Here is an 18963-nt window from a genome sequence, read left to right as displayed (position 1 = left end):
AAGCAGAGATGGTCTGAATCACTTGTGTCTGAGGGGAAACCCTGCTACAGGCTTTCACTAGCACAGATGGAATGAAATAAAAAATAAGGAGACCAACAGGTTTATATTGTGAATTCAATATACACAATTTTATTTACATTGACACATGTAATAACAACACATCAAATTTACACAATAACTCTAAAGCTTTTAATAAATATGCAGCAGAATGCAGGAAAACTCTTAAACATGAGGGAGCAATGAAATGAAAAGTAATCTCTGAGACATCTCCTCCCTGGTGGTAGAATTTACTGGGTAGTATCATATTTACTGACATTGCCTTGAATACTGATGATCACCATTAGGAGCAGTTCATCCATGACATGAACTGGAAAATAAAAAATGGTTCAAATGATGAACAAGCCAAAATTAAGTGAATCTCTTCTGTTTAAGTTACCATGGTGACAGAGACACAAGCAGCTTCTCCAGCCAAATCTACAGTAGGAAATCTGTGCACACATAAGAAAATACAGCATAGCAAAATTCTGCACCAATGTACCATGTCTTCAACAAGATAAACATCTTCAAAAGCATCTATGTAACTTTACATGATACGCACATTTATATTTACAAAAGGACAGAGCAGTAAGACTGTGGGTTTTTTTTGGTAGCCTAAACAACTGGATGAAACTTTAGTAGTGGCACCTCTTGACAGTATTTCTATTAATTATCCAATCACACAAACATGCACATGAAAGTGGACGTGCATGCTTACAATCACCCACCCACTCACCCACACACACAAACAGGACACTTTCCTGGTGCTCTTCAGAACAACATTCACCAGCGGGAAGAGGAGATTCATAAAGGTCTGGACTGACACAGACTACTGGCTGAGAGGTGCTGAAAGTCCCACTTGTGAAGGAGGAAACAGCTGGATACAAAGGAGAGAGGGACTGCTGGGAAACCAGCTACTGGCCGGAGAACAGAACAATGAGATGACCAACATTCTGAGCTCTGTGCCCGGTGTCGACATCTGAACAGACAGCCTTGAAGACCCTCTGTTTTCCTCTGGCTTGTCACCTCAGGCGATACTCCAGTCCACAAAATGGCATTTGACTTCAACCATGATATACACACTTTACAACAGAGTCAGCATGTGATGAAACACACCAACTGTCAGCCAACGCAGAAAGACTCCTGTTTCCTTTTCCTTCGTGAAGGGGGACAAGGTGAAAAGCAGAGAAAAGACATCTCAGAAATGGCAGTACCTGTCTCATGCTTGTAAACAAATATCATATGCTAGCTGTATAAGAGAACTTTCCCTCCAGCAGTCCAGCTGTCAAATGTGACCTGCTTATGTAACAGAGCTAAGATGAACACTTACAGGCTTCACAGATTGTGTCTTTGTCAAGACTCTGATCTCATCATAGAGCAACGAGGATTAATATTACCTACACATATGTACACATATACAGTCGACAAGCACAGGAATGAAAATCTAGCGTACCTTATCTATACAATATCTCTGAAGACAGCTGTGTGTAGAGTTAATAAGGTCCAGTATAGACAGATAATTGCTCTTAAACAACATCATACATCATATCAACATAACAAGAGCAGAAACGTGTTTTCTAACCAACTTGACGCACTTATGGACTCTAAGCATGACTGAGCATGCCGACTAATAGCTTATATACCAGTGTCTCCATATCTCAATTTAAATTGGCCCCCGAAAAACATCTCCTTCATATAACAAGGATCCAAACTGGAGAATAATACTGACAATACAAGAGTAAAAAAAAAAGAAATATAAGCTGCGTTACATGGTGTGTGGAATGCTGTAAAGTTCAAGTGCCTCGAGTGCCTTTGTTTTCCTCCAACAACTGCAACAGCCAACCAAAATAAAAATGCTACATAAATGTCCATGTCAGAAAACAAAAGAATAATAAAACACAAAATGTAAAAAGAAAAAAACTCTGATAGTTAGATAGAAACAGTTATATATGGATTGCCAAAAAAACAACAACAAAACAACTTTTATGAAATGTAACTGAAAAACACAGAAAATAACAAAACAGAGAACTGTAGTAATGTACTTAATGACAGTTTTAGAGTAACGGTTGTTGCCCCTCTCTGGTGCCAACAGTTCTTTGCTGTGAGCAGAGAGCATTAGTCCAAGTGTCCTCCCTGTAATCAGCAGGCAGTCACAGTGATAGTGCAGATAAAAGCCATCACTATTTTGTCATTCTGTTTGTGATTATGTGCCAATTACCATTCTGTCTGCGACAGCAAGTGGTGCTGGTACTGGGACAGAGGGAGGGGTGTAGTGGTTGGATGGTTTGTGGCGGAACATTACAGGCACTTTATGAGGCAGCCAGACAGGTTGGGTGGGTCCTTACACCCGTTGAGCTCTGAAGGTTGTCCCCTCCAGGAAGACCTCGTGCTGGACCAGTAAGGGCTGTGTCGGAGCGCTGTTACTGCCGGCTGAGTTTAGACGGCAAAACGGTGCACTCTGAGAACTGGGCTCCTCCCTTGCTCTGGGCGTCACAGGAAGCCTGGAGCTGAAGTTCAGATATATCTGGAGATAAGGAGGAGAGAGAGAGAAATCTGTGAGGGTTGGGTGTAACTTCGGGCCTGCACTTTTAAACATGCCTTTGAAATGTCAGCTTTCATTTCATCAGCACAACGTTGACAGGTGTATAATTATGTTCTTTTTTTTATAGGCGTCTATTTTAAACAGATTAGTGTCTTCACACTGACAATTATGATAATGTTAGTGCACAATATGTACCAAGGTGGCACACTGATTGAGTGAGTGTAATCATCAACTTCCAACAAGGAAAATGGCCGCAGAGGAACCAGCAGGATTTGCAATTTGCAGGTGACCACTGGACCACCTCAGTAAACCACTGAGGTTTAGTAAAATGTTGGCAAACACCTTGTAGAAGTTCACGCTGGATATTATGAATGATGATATTATTTTTCCATTATAAAGCTACACATGACATAGTTAGCGTCAACTGTGGAAGCACATGGAATAAGCACTGGGTAGTTAGACTATGTCTAAAACAAGCTTCTATTTGTAGTCCCGATGTGAACTTAAGCTATCCCTTGTCTTGGCTCTGGTTTAAGATTTAATGTACAACCATGAGAGTGGTCATCAATGTTCCCATTCAACTCTCAACAAGACAGCCAACAATTGTCCTTCTTAAATTGTCTGTTCCCATTTAAGCTCATGCCCTGAAGAGCCATCAAAGCTGTTGGTGTGTAAAAGGACGGTCATGGGAACAATGGAGGCCCTCGAATAGTATGAGTAAAACAGACCAGCCAGGAGAGAAAAACACATCTGCTCATGCTGTGCGAGGCCCCAGACCTTCTAAGTGAATTATCTGTAAACACTCGGAAAATGACTTTAAAAATCTGTTTTCCCACGAGAAGTGATTCAGAAAGTCTCACAATCACACACCTATTGTGTTGGCCTTATCATGATCCACTCTGATCTACTCCCTAGAATAGGGCCTTGGTTGATTGGTTAATATTCAGGACTACTTCATATTGATGTTGCCCAACATGTTCCAGTATATTCAAGCATATAAGCATGTTCTACCTTTATTGTAAGAGTTAATAATTGTGACGAATACATCATGTAAACATCACTTAGAGACCCCAGTGCTGCTTCTGTTTCACTGCTTCATAGTCCTGCTGAACAGTCTTTAGTTTTTACACATTTACACCAAAAGAATCCTGCGTAAAGATGGAGGAACCTACATGTTTAGTGGCATCTGACAGCTGTTGTTCAATCCTTTCCACGACCTTCCTGAAGGGGGGTCTGTTGAAAGGGTCAGCATCCCAGCAGGACCTCATAATCTGATACCTGCACACGAACACATAAACACTTTCATTGGTCTACACTTCTTACATCCCATTTCTTTTCATGCATATATATTGTTTTGTGTTCTCAGTTCCACCTAAGGGATTTAACATTTCCTCTTTTGAAGTTATTCTCGTAATAAAGCAAATGTAACAGGGCTGCTATTCAAATCACATTCTCACCACCTCCATCTGTCCAACCCAACCATTCCCCCCTTTCCTGATCCTTTTATACACACTAACATTTTGCACGCACGTACACATTTCACCTAAACAAACACTCACATTTCACTGGGTGCAAAGTCTGGAGCATCCATCCTGTATCCTTCTTTTATCAGTTTGTAGAACTTGGCATCTACAGGCATACCGGGATAGGGACTGTTTCCTATGTTCAGTGGAGATATTCAGTTCAGTTACACACAGAGAGTCAGACACACCAAATATTGTGGATCGGGAGACATACCCAGTGAGAATATCTCCCAAAGCAAGATGCCATACGACCACACGTCACTCTCAAATGTATACACACACTCAAAGATACTCTCTGGAGACATCCATTTTACTGGCAGACGAGCCTGAAAGAAAGACATTGAATAAGTGGAAGGCAACATGGAAAAGAATGTGCTAAATGTCAGGTAAGCTATGTGCCTCAGGTCTCTAAAAACACACAGAGCTCAGCACAAGTGTGACGCCCATACCTGACATTTGCACAAAGACACATTTCACATAATTAAACAGCCATCAGCCATAATACACATGCACACACACACACACATGTGAAGGTGGAAAGAAGTCACACTCAAAAACAGTGTGCTACTGCATGTGTGTTAGTTAAATACATGAGAAATACAGAGAACAAAGGAAAAGAAGCTACAAGTGGAAGAGTCTTTTGGAAAAAGTGCGTTTACTGTCAGCAGTGTTTCACAGAATAAAGAGCCAGCTTTCACAGCAATGCACGCTCACACTAAACTATTCTGTGGACAAAAGAGCGCTGTGCTGCAGAGACATTGCTCTAATTGGCATATCAGGAACCATGAAAAGAATCTAAAGTAAATAAGAGTTTGAAGGTATTTCAAATTCTTATTTACTTTCAGACCAACAGACCAACCAATTTATTATTTGAGACCAACAGCTGAGTGCAAAAACTCATCCAGATTTAGCTGTGCCAGGTGTTCGCACATCAGTTACTAACTTTGTAAATCTCTATAGCAACTGGGTTGCACTATAAAAACTGTGCATGTACAGGAAGTCACTCAAACATCAAAACCTGCAACATATTTGATAATAATTGGACATGTGCAGTCAATTAACCACTTACAAGACGTAGAGTAAACACTAAGGGACAGCATCTGGAAGGTTTCTGGCTAAAAAAGTGTTAAAGGAGCACTGAATTCAAATGAATCAGCATTAAGTTTAAACTTGTGTGCTGTGTGCCTTCTTAAAGAGGAGCTTTTGTTCGTTAGCAACTCTAAAAAAGACAAATAGAAGCAATGCACTGTGCATGGAGCCCCCAATAAACAAATTACTATTATAATATTTACTATTCATTTATAATTAGAATTTAGACCAGGAGAGTTAAGAATGCATTCTTCATCTGGACTTTGACCGTTGGTCTGGACTTACATTGCCTTTGACTACGTAGTTGGAGTCTGTGGTGATGTCCCGGGCCAGGCCAAAATCACAGATTTTTGCCACTCTTCCTTGAGTCAGAAGAATATTTCTAGCAGCCAGGTCCCTGTGAATACACTGAACAACAAATACACCATTACATGTAATACGCGATGATACACATTAAAGTCATGAGCAGTCAGTAATATAACATCAGTCATGAATGAGGTGCTGTATCTAATGCACTCTGCCACTGAATTTCCACGCTTGAGTCTGTAACAGATAAGCACTGACGCTGATACTCGAGCTCACTAGTCACAGTATCTTTGCCTCCACAACTAATCAATTTTTCAGCAGCATGCTCCAACATGCATTTTAGATCTGTTTACTAGCTGTGGAAACATAAGCTATGCCCTATTTTAAAACAAATTTCAGTGTGTTATCCAAAAATGGACTCACGTTTTTGGAAGCTAAGAACTCCATGCCTTTGGCCACTTGGTATGAAAAGCTGAGAAGGTCCTCGGTGTCTAGGGACAGACCGTCCTCGTCAAACATCTCGCTCTCCGTATCTGCTTCTACATAGGAGCCACCTGAGAGGACAAACAGGGCCGAGATGATTTATCTGACACCTTTTTTTTCAACAAAGAAGAAATTTGATGAATGGCTGGCTGGCTTGCCTTTCCGTATGGAAGGTCTCTTTTCAGAGGATGAGTTGAGTGGCATGTTGCCAGCAGCAGAAGGCCTCATGGTCATGTAGCCGTTCAAGCTGTCACTGTGAAGAGGAAAGGAGCAGTCTGGTCTCAGCTGAGCTCAGCCATACACAAGCACGCTGCTGTCCAAATACTGTCCTCCTACGCACGTTCTGGATTGTAAATACTAGTATTCTCTTTCTCTTCCACACACAATACACCGCTCTTAGAACACAAAAAAGAACCTGACCCCTCTGCGACTCTCTGCTGCATGACGTTGCGGTAGTAGTAGTCTTCCTCCAGCTTAGAGCAGATGAAGGACTCTCTCTTCCTGCGTAAAAAGTTAAGAAGGTCTCCAAAGCAGCAGTACTCTGTGATCACCAACGTCGGGCCTGCAGACAAAGAAGCATGATTCACAACAAAAGTCTCTAAAAACTTTTCAGTTCACTCCACAGTGTTGAGGACAACATGGCTGCCGCACCTCCAACTGTGCAGGCTCCAAGGAGGTTGACAATATTCATGTGATTTCCCAAGTAGCTGAGGACTTTCAGCTCTGACATCAGCGCCTCTTTCTCTGTGGCATGGGCGCTCGCTGTGGAACAAAAAAAAAAAATGGATCAGCCTTTGTAAATAAGTAATGAGAGCCTCAAGATGAACTATGATTCTATTTGTTGACGTGTTGTATTTTTTGGCAGCAGTTTGAAAACCACGGAATATAAATATCCACATAGAAGCTGCCTGTCTGAACACCTGCAGGCAAATGATTTAGTAATTGGAACTTCTTGAAAGCACAGGGCTTCTGTTCACATTTTGTCACATAGTCAAAATAGCTGTGTCCTTCCCATTTTATTTGCATGTGTGTTGACAGTGCTTACATTTGAGCATTTTCACAGCCACCGTCATGACTGAATCTGCTTTGGAAAGTCCATATGCAGTGGCTTCCACCACTTTTCCAAATGCGCCAGATCCCAGCGTCTTCCCTGAAGACAAGAAGACAGACACAAAACTGTTACTCCCCATCCTACTTCCCTCCTTCCCTCCTCACAACCAGGCCCCGAGCCAGCGTTCCTAGGACAACAGAAGTTTTAGCCCCCGGGGCTGTGTACATAGGCACCAGGACACGCAGGATCCTGTTTGAGGAGGTTTGTTAAAAACAACACCCAGAATATGTCAACAATATAATGTTTGCAGTGAGGGAGTGGGGTTTCATCATTAATGAGCTGTGGAACTGGTTAGTCAGTAATGACCACAGACACAGCTGAAACCTTAATGCTGTGTCCATACACACAGAAAACAGACCGCCTGTCAGTCAGCGTGAAGTAGCCTGAGGGTGGCAGATGATGTCATAGCGACTGCACTGTTTGTTGTGTTACTGTTATTGACACACAACCACATTTATCTCCACATCACGCTGCACATACGGTGATTTACACCTATGACATGACAGCCAGCACTGTGCATTGTAGTGTCACACTGTGTCAGATTAATGTAATTAAGGGGGACTAAAACACACGCTGCAGATGATATTGATAAAGGAGTGCAGCATGCTCACCAAAGCGCAGGTTGTTTCGTGGAAACTCCCACTGGTGATCGTACGGTAGCTGTGTTGGGTCGATGTACACATAGTTGTTACCATGCATTCCCTCAATAACTTTCCACTGAATCTGGTATTTGGGTTTCTGAAGTGGACAAAAAAACACAAATTAGTTATTACAAATCAACATAGGTTTTCAGCATGCTCTTCTGTTTGACTGGACTCGTCTCAAAATGTGATCAGACAGGGTGTGCCATGCGGGAAAAGTGCAGCGCTGTCTTACCTGCATGTACTTGTAGAACAGCATGATGAGGACGAGGCAGAGGATGCCTGCTGCAGACACAGATCCAATGAGCAGAGGGGTGAACAGATCATGGGGAACTCTTCTCTCTGCAGGAAGATAGAAATAATAGTGTTTGATATTGGAGTGGCAATTGAGCCAGTCAGGGACTCTATCGGTGGTTTGTCATGCTTACACTCTAAATGACATTGCAAAGGGGCATTAAAGTAAGCCAGACAGGGCTATGTCACAGTGAAGACCATGTTGATCAAATAACAGCAAACTAATCCAATTATACTAGTACACATACGGTGGAGATCTCTGCTTTTATTCTCTGTTTGTCAAATTTTATTTTGTCAAATGCTTTTGGTTATACAACATTTTTCTACGGTGTTGTTGTTGCTTTTACAGCTGTGCCGGTGAGTAATTATCAGTGTTCTGTTCCTTTGTGTCTGGCTGCGTGTGATGCCTTATTGTTTTGCTCCTCTGTACAGTAGGGTGTAATAAGCTCTTTATAGATAAGAAGCTTTCTCTCCACTTCAAATCTGAGAATGCAGAGTCTGCAGGAACTAATCCCCTGTAAACCTGTCAGTGGTTTCTAAAGCTCTGTGTATACTCTGCTGCAGCTCACTGACACCTCCAAGCCTCCCACAGCCCCAGAATGCCCAGCACCGCCAGGACTCCTACTGCGCTCCACACTCTCAGCGCCTCCGCCTGGTCTGCTGTTACTCTGTGAAGCACAAAAATCCTGGGCACACGCTCCCAAAGGCCTGTCCTGCCTGGCCGCACACACTCTCCTTCCTCGCATTGCTCGCCCACATACCCGCTGTAGCCACAGTGAGCCCCCCGTGTCCTGCGTAAACCCGGGTCTCCAGGCTCAGGCAGAGACTTTGCTGCACTTTCAGTTCCTGCTCACTCTTTGAGGACACTGTTCAGCAGATGGGGAGGCCGTTGTGAGGGAGCGGATTTGGAGTCATAAAGTAAACAATGGACTAGAGTTAATTCCTATCTATACATCGTAGCCAATCATGTCAGAGGTATCTCTGTTTACATAACATTTTACAGGCGATCAACATCTAGTAGTAAGGCCACAGTTATGGGTTAATCCTTGCCAAAATCATGCTTTCAGTAAATATTTTGAGTTGAGGAATAATCTGATGTGGGGTTTACTGAGGGGCAGAGCAGCTATGATAACACAGCCCATAGACAGAACATCCCTGAGGCTACTTACAGTAACTGAGATTTAATTAATGTGAACAAAGGTTTGCATTAGATGCTTATATGTATGTATGCACCCCTGCTATTGACTCTGTTGTACTTAAAGGTAATCTGATAGTAAGGGCGTGCAGGGGATTCAATCAATTCAGCAACAAAACATGTGACTAGCAGGTACCAACACCTCCTTTAATTCCACACTCTATTTAGGTTTCCACTCACCACTGATGGAGAAGAGCATGAAGGCTTGCTCTCCCTCCACCGTAGCCACACATTCCAGCGCGTTGAACCGCCCCCTACTGATGTTCACCCGACTCTCCACCTCCGTCTTCCCGAACATGGGACTGAACAATGTGATGGTGATGACATTGTGCTCCTCTTGGGTGGCATTCACCTGCTCGGAGCACCTGAAGGCAGAAGATTATACATTGTTGACAAAGGGATCGGTGGAACATCAAACTATTCAGCGATTGTCTTTTTCGCCAGGAGGCCCGGACATCTCTAGTCTCTGCAAGAAAACACATTCCTGAGTTATGAAAACACTTGTGTGAACACCATAACTCTGGAGGACCACACATTCACATCATCATATTTCAATATTTTGCCAGCAGTTAGTTTAGTTAGAGAATTTCTATTGTTCTTATGAAACAAAAGGTGACAATGCACTCAGCCCAGCCCATAAAGAGCAGCTCCTACCAGGGTGCTCTCTGGACATGGGCTCACTGAGGTCACATCACTTCCTGTTTCTGTTTATTGCGTGCCTGTAATGTGTATGCACGTACTGAGCATTAAGTGGATTTGATTACAATTAAAAAGTGACTGGATAAAGTTTGGATTATGATTCATTAGCCGTGCTGCTTGGGATTGGTGTTGCTACGGCGACCAGGTACTCCTCCTTCAGCACACATCTGTATCCAGGCAGATACCCCTGTCACCTACCAATCACAAGTCAATACTTTACAATCCCCTGTCACATGGGGGGGTCATCTTAAGGCTGTCAACCAATCACAAGTCAGCCCCGTCAAATCCCACAATCCCTCATTCCACCACCATCATCATTACTGTCTCTATCCAATGTGTCTTTAGTCTGACCTTTAGGACCCTTGAGATGCACTTCATGTCATATTTGTAGATGTTTGGATGTAATTAAACACAGATCTGAGCTGTGGGTGAAGGTGTTACAATCAGTGGGTTAAGCTGTGGGCAAATGTTTTTTTGCACTTAGAGACAATGTAATTTTTAATGGATTTAATTAGTCAGAATCACCTTACATTGTATCTACAGCTGAACACAGATTTACAGCGTTAATCTAACAGAGCTGCTTTAGAGCATTTTGGTTGGAAGATAACACGATGGAGCTGCTTTTGACTTTGGTTTGGCAGATGACCAAGTGGGCTAATAGCCCCATCTAACCAGTGTCATTACTTACTACTGTAGTTTGTAACTGAGGTGTCTTTAAACATTAGGGTCAAGATGTTTAACCTGTTAAATGTTTAACCCTTAAACTCCATTAGGACTATTTTAATGTGGAAAATATGTAAATCTCCCATGAGAAACGAAGGAAGGTTTTATTTCATGTAGCTATAATTTCTATGATTTCTATGAAAGCATTTTAAGGCCTTTTAAACATCTCACCTCACAATTGGTTGCTCACAGTAGTACCAGGTGATCTGCGGGGCAGGGAAGCCCTCCGCCACGCAGCGTACCTGTCCGTCCACTGGGCCCTCATGAGATTTAATCTCAGGTTTACCTGATAAACAAAAATGTTATTGTCAGAATATGTCAGTGAAAGCAGCAGAAAGTTTACTCTAGCCTTTTGCCCATTGCAATAAACCTTAGTGAGTTACGCAGGGTGTGGTGGGAGTAAAGAGCTGGACCTCGTTTCACACAAAGAAAAGGTCAGGTCCCCCTTGTCAGTTCCTGAAGATTAATGCAGTGTGGAGTAATGCAATTCGCTGCGTGGCTTGAGGGAAAAGAAAACCTTTCATGAAATCTATGAAATAACTTACTCGTCACAAAGATGGTGAATGTCTGGTTTACTGATGCATCACCGTTGGAGGCCTGAAAGGTGTAAATACCACCCTCTGACATTTTCAGCCGCACCAGCCTCAGCTCGCTGCTGTAACTAAACACAAAATAATTACATTTTTAGCATGAAGGCATTTATTGATTTTGTTCAGAATCCAAACTAAAAATAATTATTCTTCTGCAGCCGCATTGTGAGCTACTGCATGCAAGTCTGCTTACTGACAGTATAACATTCAACCTTTTATTTTGCTTTAGAAATCTGTTCTTTTCTACCTATTGATATACATTTTTTTATTTGCACCATAATGATGAGGCTTTCATCAAACCCCTCCCCTTATAGGACATTTGCTTAAATGGCCCATGTCCAAGTCACGCACAAGTCGTGTATTTTTCCCTTATTTACATAAATGTTGTGGAAACTTGGATGATACAGCACGATATTTCTTACAGGGGCAGTGTAACGCTGATAAGTCATCTGAAAGCCATTCATGATCTGGCAGGTGTCGTTTCACTGGAAACCCTGAGGCAGATTTTCAGCTGTATTTCTCAGGGAGCTGTGACCTGCAGCCAAACCAACGGTGCCAAATTCCACTGAATATTCTCATCCAAGCGGCAAGACCAGTGTGAAGCATAAAGTGAGTGTTGCGTGTAACCCACCTGTAGTCATTACTGTGTGTGGTGATGACGTGGTCACTTGTGTTTCCCAGCTCGCTGTTCATGAAGCTCCAGGAGAAGGTGTGTGGCTTTGGATAGGCCTCCATGCTGACCTTCAGAGACAAACTCTCACCTGAGCGGACATGGAGGGTTCTGTTGTTGGTGGGTGTTAAGTCGATGAATCCTCTTTCTGGAAAACAAGAAAATGAGAATTTGCAGGAGGAAAATAAACGCTCTGCCTGTTGGAGTGCTCAGTAAACCATCACATGCATGTGAGGACCTCACAAGTCGAAAGAGACACTGAATCCCCCCACACATACATCTAAAACACACGCCTGACAGTGGGGAACATGCTTGTTCAGTTAAATGAGAAATGAATTTGCATACTTGTTGAAAGTTTTATAAGATTGATTTTACTCTCATGTTTGTAGAGTAAATATCAAAACACCATCAGTGGTCAGTTAGCTTATCTCAGTTAGCTTGGCAAGTCCTGCTAGTTCATACACAAAACTAAACACTACAATAGCAAGTTTCTATTGCCACTCTTGACAAAATATTCACATTGGTGTGTTTCCTAAATTGTTGAAAAATATTGTATTTTATGGTAAACTTGATAAAAACCTAGTAAACGTGGAAGTTTTGTGAGAAAGACTGTCACAAAGTGTGAGTGAGTAATCAGTAATCTTATCAGTCTGAAAGTAAGTTTCATTGCAGTGCCCAGCTTTGCTTACAAGTAAATCCTCTCATTTACTCACCGTAAACGTCGAGCCACACTGACTTCGTGCTGGTCCCTTTCTCATTCATGGCTTCGCACTTGTAACTCCCAGCATCTTGTGGCCGTACGGCTGCAATGTGCAATCTGCGCGTGTGAGTGAAGTGCTCCGCCAGGATACGTGAAGCGCCATCAACCTTTGCTGGTTGCTGTGGATACCAGACGGCACCCTGTCAACGCCCAGAGATCTCTAGAGATTAACCCCGTCTGTGTGTCTATCCTTGCCAAGCAAATACTGACACAGACACACAACTACCTGAATGCACACATGCAGTCGCTCACACACTTAGTCTCTAAGACACACACACACACACCCACGATCCTAAAGCTTGGACCCCCCCCATAAACACAACAGGGCAACACAGAGGGCGAACTGCTTTCCATGAAAAGGTCAACTAATTTTGGACAAAGATGTGTATCCATTACTTGACGACTCCAGCAGACACCTGGAGTTTCCATCAACAGCAAAACACACAACAAATATAAGGCAGAGGGGTCTCACCGAGCCGGGTGGGGTGACCCAGTTCAAGTTGATTTCTCCATTGACATTGGTGGTGTTGCAGGTGAGGGTGAGGCTTTCATCCCGGATAAGAATCAATCTTCCAGAGGGCTGCACCTCAATCACAGGGGGGGCAATCGGCACTGAAAGAAAAAAACAAATGTTTTTAAAATATGTGGACATCTGAGTCTAGTTATGACACACTGCAGTGAACACAAGCATAGAAATTACCTGGTTTCACTGTGAGGAAGTAGTCATGTGACCTGACATGCTCTTTCATGAGTGTTCCTGTGCACACGTAACATCCCTCATAGGCCTTTTGTGTGTTGTAGATGACAATGCCGTGTTCCAGGTCTGAGGAGTATTGGAGGCCAGAAGCCAGAGCTCTCCCGGAGCATGTTTCCAGGTGCAGACTGCTGAGACTTGGATCGGTTGCCAGGCAAGAGATGGAAGCAGAGTCTCCCTCACGAGTGAGAATTCTGGACACCATCGGCTTTCTGAAAGGATTCTCAGGATCTGCCAAAATAATTCAATCGCACATGTGGTATTAGAGATGTCAGCGGGGCTGCACACTGTGTTACTGATGCGCTAAGGTAATATTTCTTATTTTGACTTCTTGCCCGTATAATGAGCATGTAGTTGAGCAATGTCAGCCGAATCACCTGTTGAATAAAACGTTAGTTATATATCTGGGTCACATGGGGTTTCCCACTGCCACACCCCTTTGAGAGACTTATTGTGGGAAAGAAAAATGAATACACAGTGATCGATTCTGCTGGCAAGTAGTCACCAACAAATATTTGTGGGATTTTTCACTGACAACAAATGTTCCAATCATTCTGACAATGGTATTTTACAGACCAACACTTCAGAGGAAACTAGCTTAAGCAGCACACTGTTGTGAGATCTGGCAACTAACATTCACAAACGGCCTCTCTAACTCATTTTTGCAATGCAAAATACTGCTCTAAGCTAAGGTAAATATAGATGTTTACATGCTCGTTCATCAGAATCAGAAGCGACTGAAACAGGCTGCATACGTCATGACGCATGCACACATGTACAAGGAACAATGTGTATACATTTCATACTATTGGGATACTGTGGTGGAGTTGAGTACGGTAATATGAAATTCTCAGGAAATTAAACCCTAGTCTATTTTTTCAACAACAACCATTAACTGCTTTACATTTAATCTGTGGAGACTTTCACACCAGAATTCAATTTAGCATCCAATCTAGCATAGTTTTAGGTAGTGCATTTGTAGAAACTCAGAATATGGTAATAATCATTTATAATTGTTTCGTGGTTTCCTGTCCACTAGCATGATGTGAATAAGAGCATGACTTGATGGTCTAATCATAAAAGCACCACTGAAAACAAGCAAATGTTGTTATGGAAATAGGACCCTTCTGTTTGTGTCTGGTATAACTGTGAAAGACTTTCTATAGGTATATATTTTACAATTTGAATATGCACATAAAAACAAAATATGGAAAGGCACTTGAGGGTACTGCATCAGAGCTGTTGAAACTATTTGGACAACTGCTGCTAAACTGCTTAAAAGTGTTTGATAAACCCACAGAGAATGTGAAATCAACCACAGCTATATCTCAGCAGAGACATCTCTCCTACAGGGACAATGATACCAATAATTTCAAACTTGACAATAATATATATATTTAAAGAGAAAATTCTTGTGTGTAATATTTATGTATGCTGGACCTTTCATCTAAAAAGCAGTTAATGTTTGTTGTCTCAAAGGTGGATGTGAGGTTTGTAGAGTGAATGATCAGCACATGATATAAGCCTGCAGTGATGGCACTCAGCCAAAGGGAAGCAGAGTCTCACAGAGAAGGAAATACAGTAAAACTCTGTCATGCACTCACTAAATAGCTCCAGTATCTACTGTACCGGTTCGAGGCAAAGTTACAAACACCTTCTTCTGCAAACACACCTACTCACTCTGCACCCTGACAGTAAAGTGAGAAATGCCAAACGATTTTGTCTGCTATTCTCTGCAGTCTGTTTCCACTCTCTCTAGATTTAGTTCTCCTTCTCTTGCACAAACAGCACACAGTCTCACACGCTTTCAATCACTGAAGTGCATTCACTTACCTTTCACATAGACATATATTGAGGTTTGCTGCTTGGAACTCTCCTCCTGGCAGATGTAGCGGCCCATGTGTAGAGGCAGAGCCCTGGGGATGTGCAGCGTCCACATCCCATTGATCTCTTTTGCTTTCTGTGGCCTTCCTCTGTCTTCCCGCCTCCACTGCATTGTATTCTCACCCTGGCAACGCAGGTCGAACGGTTCGTTGAGCTGGACGACAAGGTAGGGCTCAGCCGGGGTGATAGTGGGCTTGGTGTTGCCTATAATAAGACAGAGAAGGTTTAAAACTGCAAACACATAAAAACACAATAAGGCAAGAGGGATATTATTAGACAATCTATTTCAAAGAATTGTTGCATTTTACCATACAATACTAGAGAAGACAGCAGGACAACAGCTTAAAAGTTTATAATTTGAAAAGTAAGTTTTGTTATGTCAAGTCAAGACGTGTCAACATCTACAATTCCACAAGACTCTCCCAGTCTAACAGCATAAAGGTGCAATCATTGATGCAAAGATAAACAATAGGATTGTAAAACACCAAAGTTCAAAACACAGGATTTGTACCAGCCATGACTCACAAAGAACCTGTATGAGAAAAAGTTCTGCTGCTTTCTGCACTGGCTCCTATGTATGGCTTGAGATGCAAAACACGTTACAGGTGTGCTATGAGCAAAGCGTTATCATCTATACAACTCTTATGAGGAAAAAGGAACAAAAATAAACACAGATCTCCTGGGAGCCCTCAGATTTATCATAAAATCAGTTTGAGGTATCCAAGCCTCCAGCTTAGGAACCAGATGTTATTAAATACGTATAGCCTGCCTATCTGAGGCTACACAGTTATTTCAGTGGCTTAATGTTGCAGAAGAGGCTTTTTGAACAGATGCAGGAATGCATGTAATATGAGTCCTGCATTCCTGCTGCAGTTTTACCAGCAATGGCCAAAAAGGCCACACAGAGATCTAATCTGAAGCCAGGTGGGGAAAGTGAATAAGAAACATTCATTTGTTTGTTGAGAAAACACCACTTCCTTTATTGTATGGGACTGTGGCTGCAGTTAAGACCGTGGAATAGGGTGATAAAGGTGCTCACTCTATCCTGTAGTTCATATTTTCATATTATATTACAAAAGGCATATTCATACATGAAGTCAATTTGCCACTGAAGGGTAAAAGAAGGGAGACGCTGCTGTGAACAGGGTGTGGTGGCATGTCAGCCTGGTCTTTAATGTTGAAATTCGGCAAATCACAGAACAGCAAACAGAAATGTATCGTTATAATTTGTTTAGAGACTGTTGTTAACGCTAATTGTCCTTTGTTTGCAGAGTCCGTGTGTCTCAACGCTTAAATATTTGACTAACTGTAAATTCAACGTAAAGTTTGTCTATTATCAACACGAAGGAATAATAATACAGCTGTGTTATACAACAGTTTCTTTAATGTGTTCAGTGGTTCTTTCACAGACAACAAGAAAACATGGCAAAAGTTCACTGGAGGTCTGCACCGTGCTCGAGGCAAACTTCATGGCGTCCTTATTGCATCACATGACGGGTAAGTTTGCGCACACTGCCTGGAAATGTCATTCAAATTACCTCATGATATCAATACCTATATGGCGTGAGCATCAACCGCCTTCCATGGGCGTAACGTATATAATCAATCTGTCGATCAAACGAAAAAACAGGGGCAGAAAACGAAGTCCACCTGATACCGCTCTGAGCTGCAGCTCCGCAGGCGCACCGAGGGCGCACAGGAGCGCAAAGGTAGCACCCGCGGTTCCCCGCGTCCTCCAAGACAGCTTTCTACACATTTGATTCTATACAACTATCACTGGGGGAAAAGTCCTTAAATGTTACACTTAAACATCAAACCCTTCTCAAACTGTAAGTCATAAAAGAATACGCTGAGGAAATGGTGTGTTTATATGGGCAGTAAAACGATGATAAAGTGTTTATCTTGACCCTTGCATCTACACTGTTAAGATGATCTCGAGCCATAGTGGTTGTAATGTATTTTCGGATTCATCACAGAACAAAGCAATCCGCACTGTGTGGAGACGTTTCAAAGTCCCACATGTGATCACATTCATCCAAAACCAAAAAAGCATGATAAGCAACAGTCCTCGACAGAGCAGCTGCTGTTTTGCATGTTTTCCTTGAATCGGTGGTTGCTCATATTATTTCCATAAACACGGTTATGGGACACAAGAGGAGGAAACGCGCTTGAACCTGTCGCCTTTATCGAGGACAACACGACCAAGAAGTCTCACTGCATCATATTTTCAGCATCCCGCTTTCCCTCTATGCTTTCATGACTTTATTTTGTTAATGGCGCCCTGTTTTCTGAGTATAACATCAATTATTAAAGCAGCTCCGCCATCCACAGTATCCACTTTCCTCATTAGGTTTCTGTGACTTCAGGTTGTGTTAATCAGCAGCCTTCAGATCTGACTGCTCCACTTCCAACAAAGAAAAGTGTGGAGAAATACAATCACGAGGGCGATTCTAGGCAAGTGGAGCCGCTCGGTTCACTGCCTGTGCGTTATTTTTGATAGAAATGCAGACATAGAACATACAGCTCATTGTTCAGAAGTGAACAGCAACAAGTTGCGTGCGTAAACGGGCGCATCAAGTGCAAAAGCTCAGTCTTACCTGGACTGAAGGTTAGCTGTAAAAAGACAGACAGCAGTATCCAGTGGTATTCCATCGTTATTATTCCATGGGTCTAGCTGTGAAGGTGAGCCAGTGCCTTTGTGGTTAAGGTAGCACTACTCTACTCGCCCGTGCGCGTCGGACTTGTGGGAAGTTGACTGTGGGCTCTGATAGAGGCGCACTTACAAGTCTTTAAAGGCACAGATGCTCAATTCAACTCGCAACAGCAGCAGCTGTGGCCTATCTGCAAACATGCTGTTCTCCCGGAGCGCGCCAGAGGGGACGACGGTGCGGGCCGACCAGGTATCTCTGACTGGCTGTGGCGTCAACAACATGTTTATAGGAGTCAGTGGTGGAGCCTATTACTCACACGGTGCACTGAGAGGGGAGGTGTTTGTAAACCTGACAGATCAGGACACAGATACATGCAGCCCAGTCAGTGTTTCACTCTGTTGGTGACACACACGGTTCACTTCAGTGCAGATTTGATGTGACTTGACTAAACCCGGGTTATACTGATGGAAATCATTTGACATTTGTTTTATGAAATTAAACTCGTTGTTTGTCGAGAAGCTTTGAGACTATTTAAAACTCTGCCACAGCAACAAAAATGTCTTTATTCATTTATTTTGTCGCAACACAACAATCATTGTAGCTGATAAAAAATAAATTGAGAAGGCCCACATAGTGCCTCTTTGTCTTTCCAGCTGCTCCTGAGACCACACATGACAGTTTTTTGAGCAGTGGCACGCACACGCGCTCCATGATGTGCCCTAGTTTTCCATTGGCCGTCCATGCACGGTGACTGCTCTGTAAATGCAAGCATGATTCTAATATGATTGAAAGCAGCTGTTCTTTATAATCTACTTTTTATCCATATCACATTTAGCCTGAAAGCAAACATGCAGGCTCATATATGAATGTATAGGCCAAAACAATGTGTTTTTTCTGCCAGAGAGTACTAATGTGTAAAAGCTGCTGCAAGGATTTATAATGTGTATTATAATTCTGCTAAACCTATTTTGAAAAGTGGTCAAAATCAAAGCAGCGATGGTCCAGACACCCT

General features: G+C 42.6%; 1 protein-coding gene across 2 annotated transcripts; it reads right to left on the bottom strand.

Moving 5' to 3' along the window:
* Nucleotides 1–208: 208 nt before the first annotated feature.
* On the bottom strand, nt 209–18195 carry kita (KIT proto-oncogene, receptor tyrosine kinase a). Of its 2 annotated transcripts, none has more exons than XM_028403742.1 (21): nt 17898–18195; nt 15250–15504; nt 13363–13647; nt 13135–13274; nt 12616–12802; nt 11864–12050; nt 11188–11303; nt 10814–10928; nt 9401–9585; nt 7967–8073; nt 7702–7828; nt 7025–7129; nt 6631–6741; nt 6400–6541; nt 6138–6232; nt 5920–6050; nt 5476–5598; nt 4316–4427; nt 4138–4237; nt 3751–3856; nt 209–2560 (listed from the first exon to the last, which is right to left on the bottom strand). In XM_028403742.1, the coding sequence occupies exons 1-21, from the start codon at nt 17950–17952 to the stop codon at nt 2378–2380; spliced, it is 2967 nt and encodes a 988-aa protein (XP_028259543.1). In that variant the 5' UTR covers nt 17953–18195; the 3' UTR covers nt 209–2377. The 2 variants fall into 2 exon arrangements, with proteins under 2 accessions (XP_028259543.1, XP_028259544.1); XM_028403743.1 differs by having other exon boundaries at nt 12616–12781.
* Between the last annotated feature and the right edge of the window lie 768 nt (nt 18196–18963).

Source organism: Parambassis ranga, chromosome 4 (genome assembly GCF_900634625.1).
Source record: "Parambassis ranga chromosome 4, fParRan2.1, whole genome shotgun sequence".
Lineage (NCBI taxonomy): Eukaryota > Metazoa > Chordata > Actinopteri > Ambassidae > Parambassis > Parambassis ranga.
Note: the sequence above shows the minus strand (reverse complement) of the source record. Positions and strands in the feature narration are given on the sequence as shown.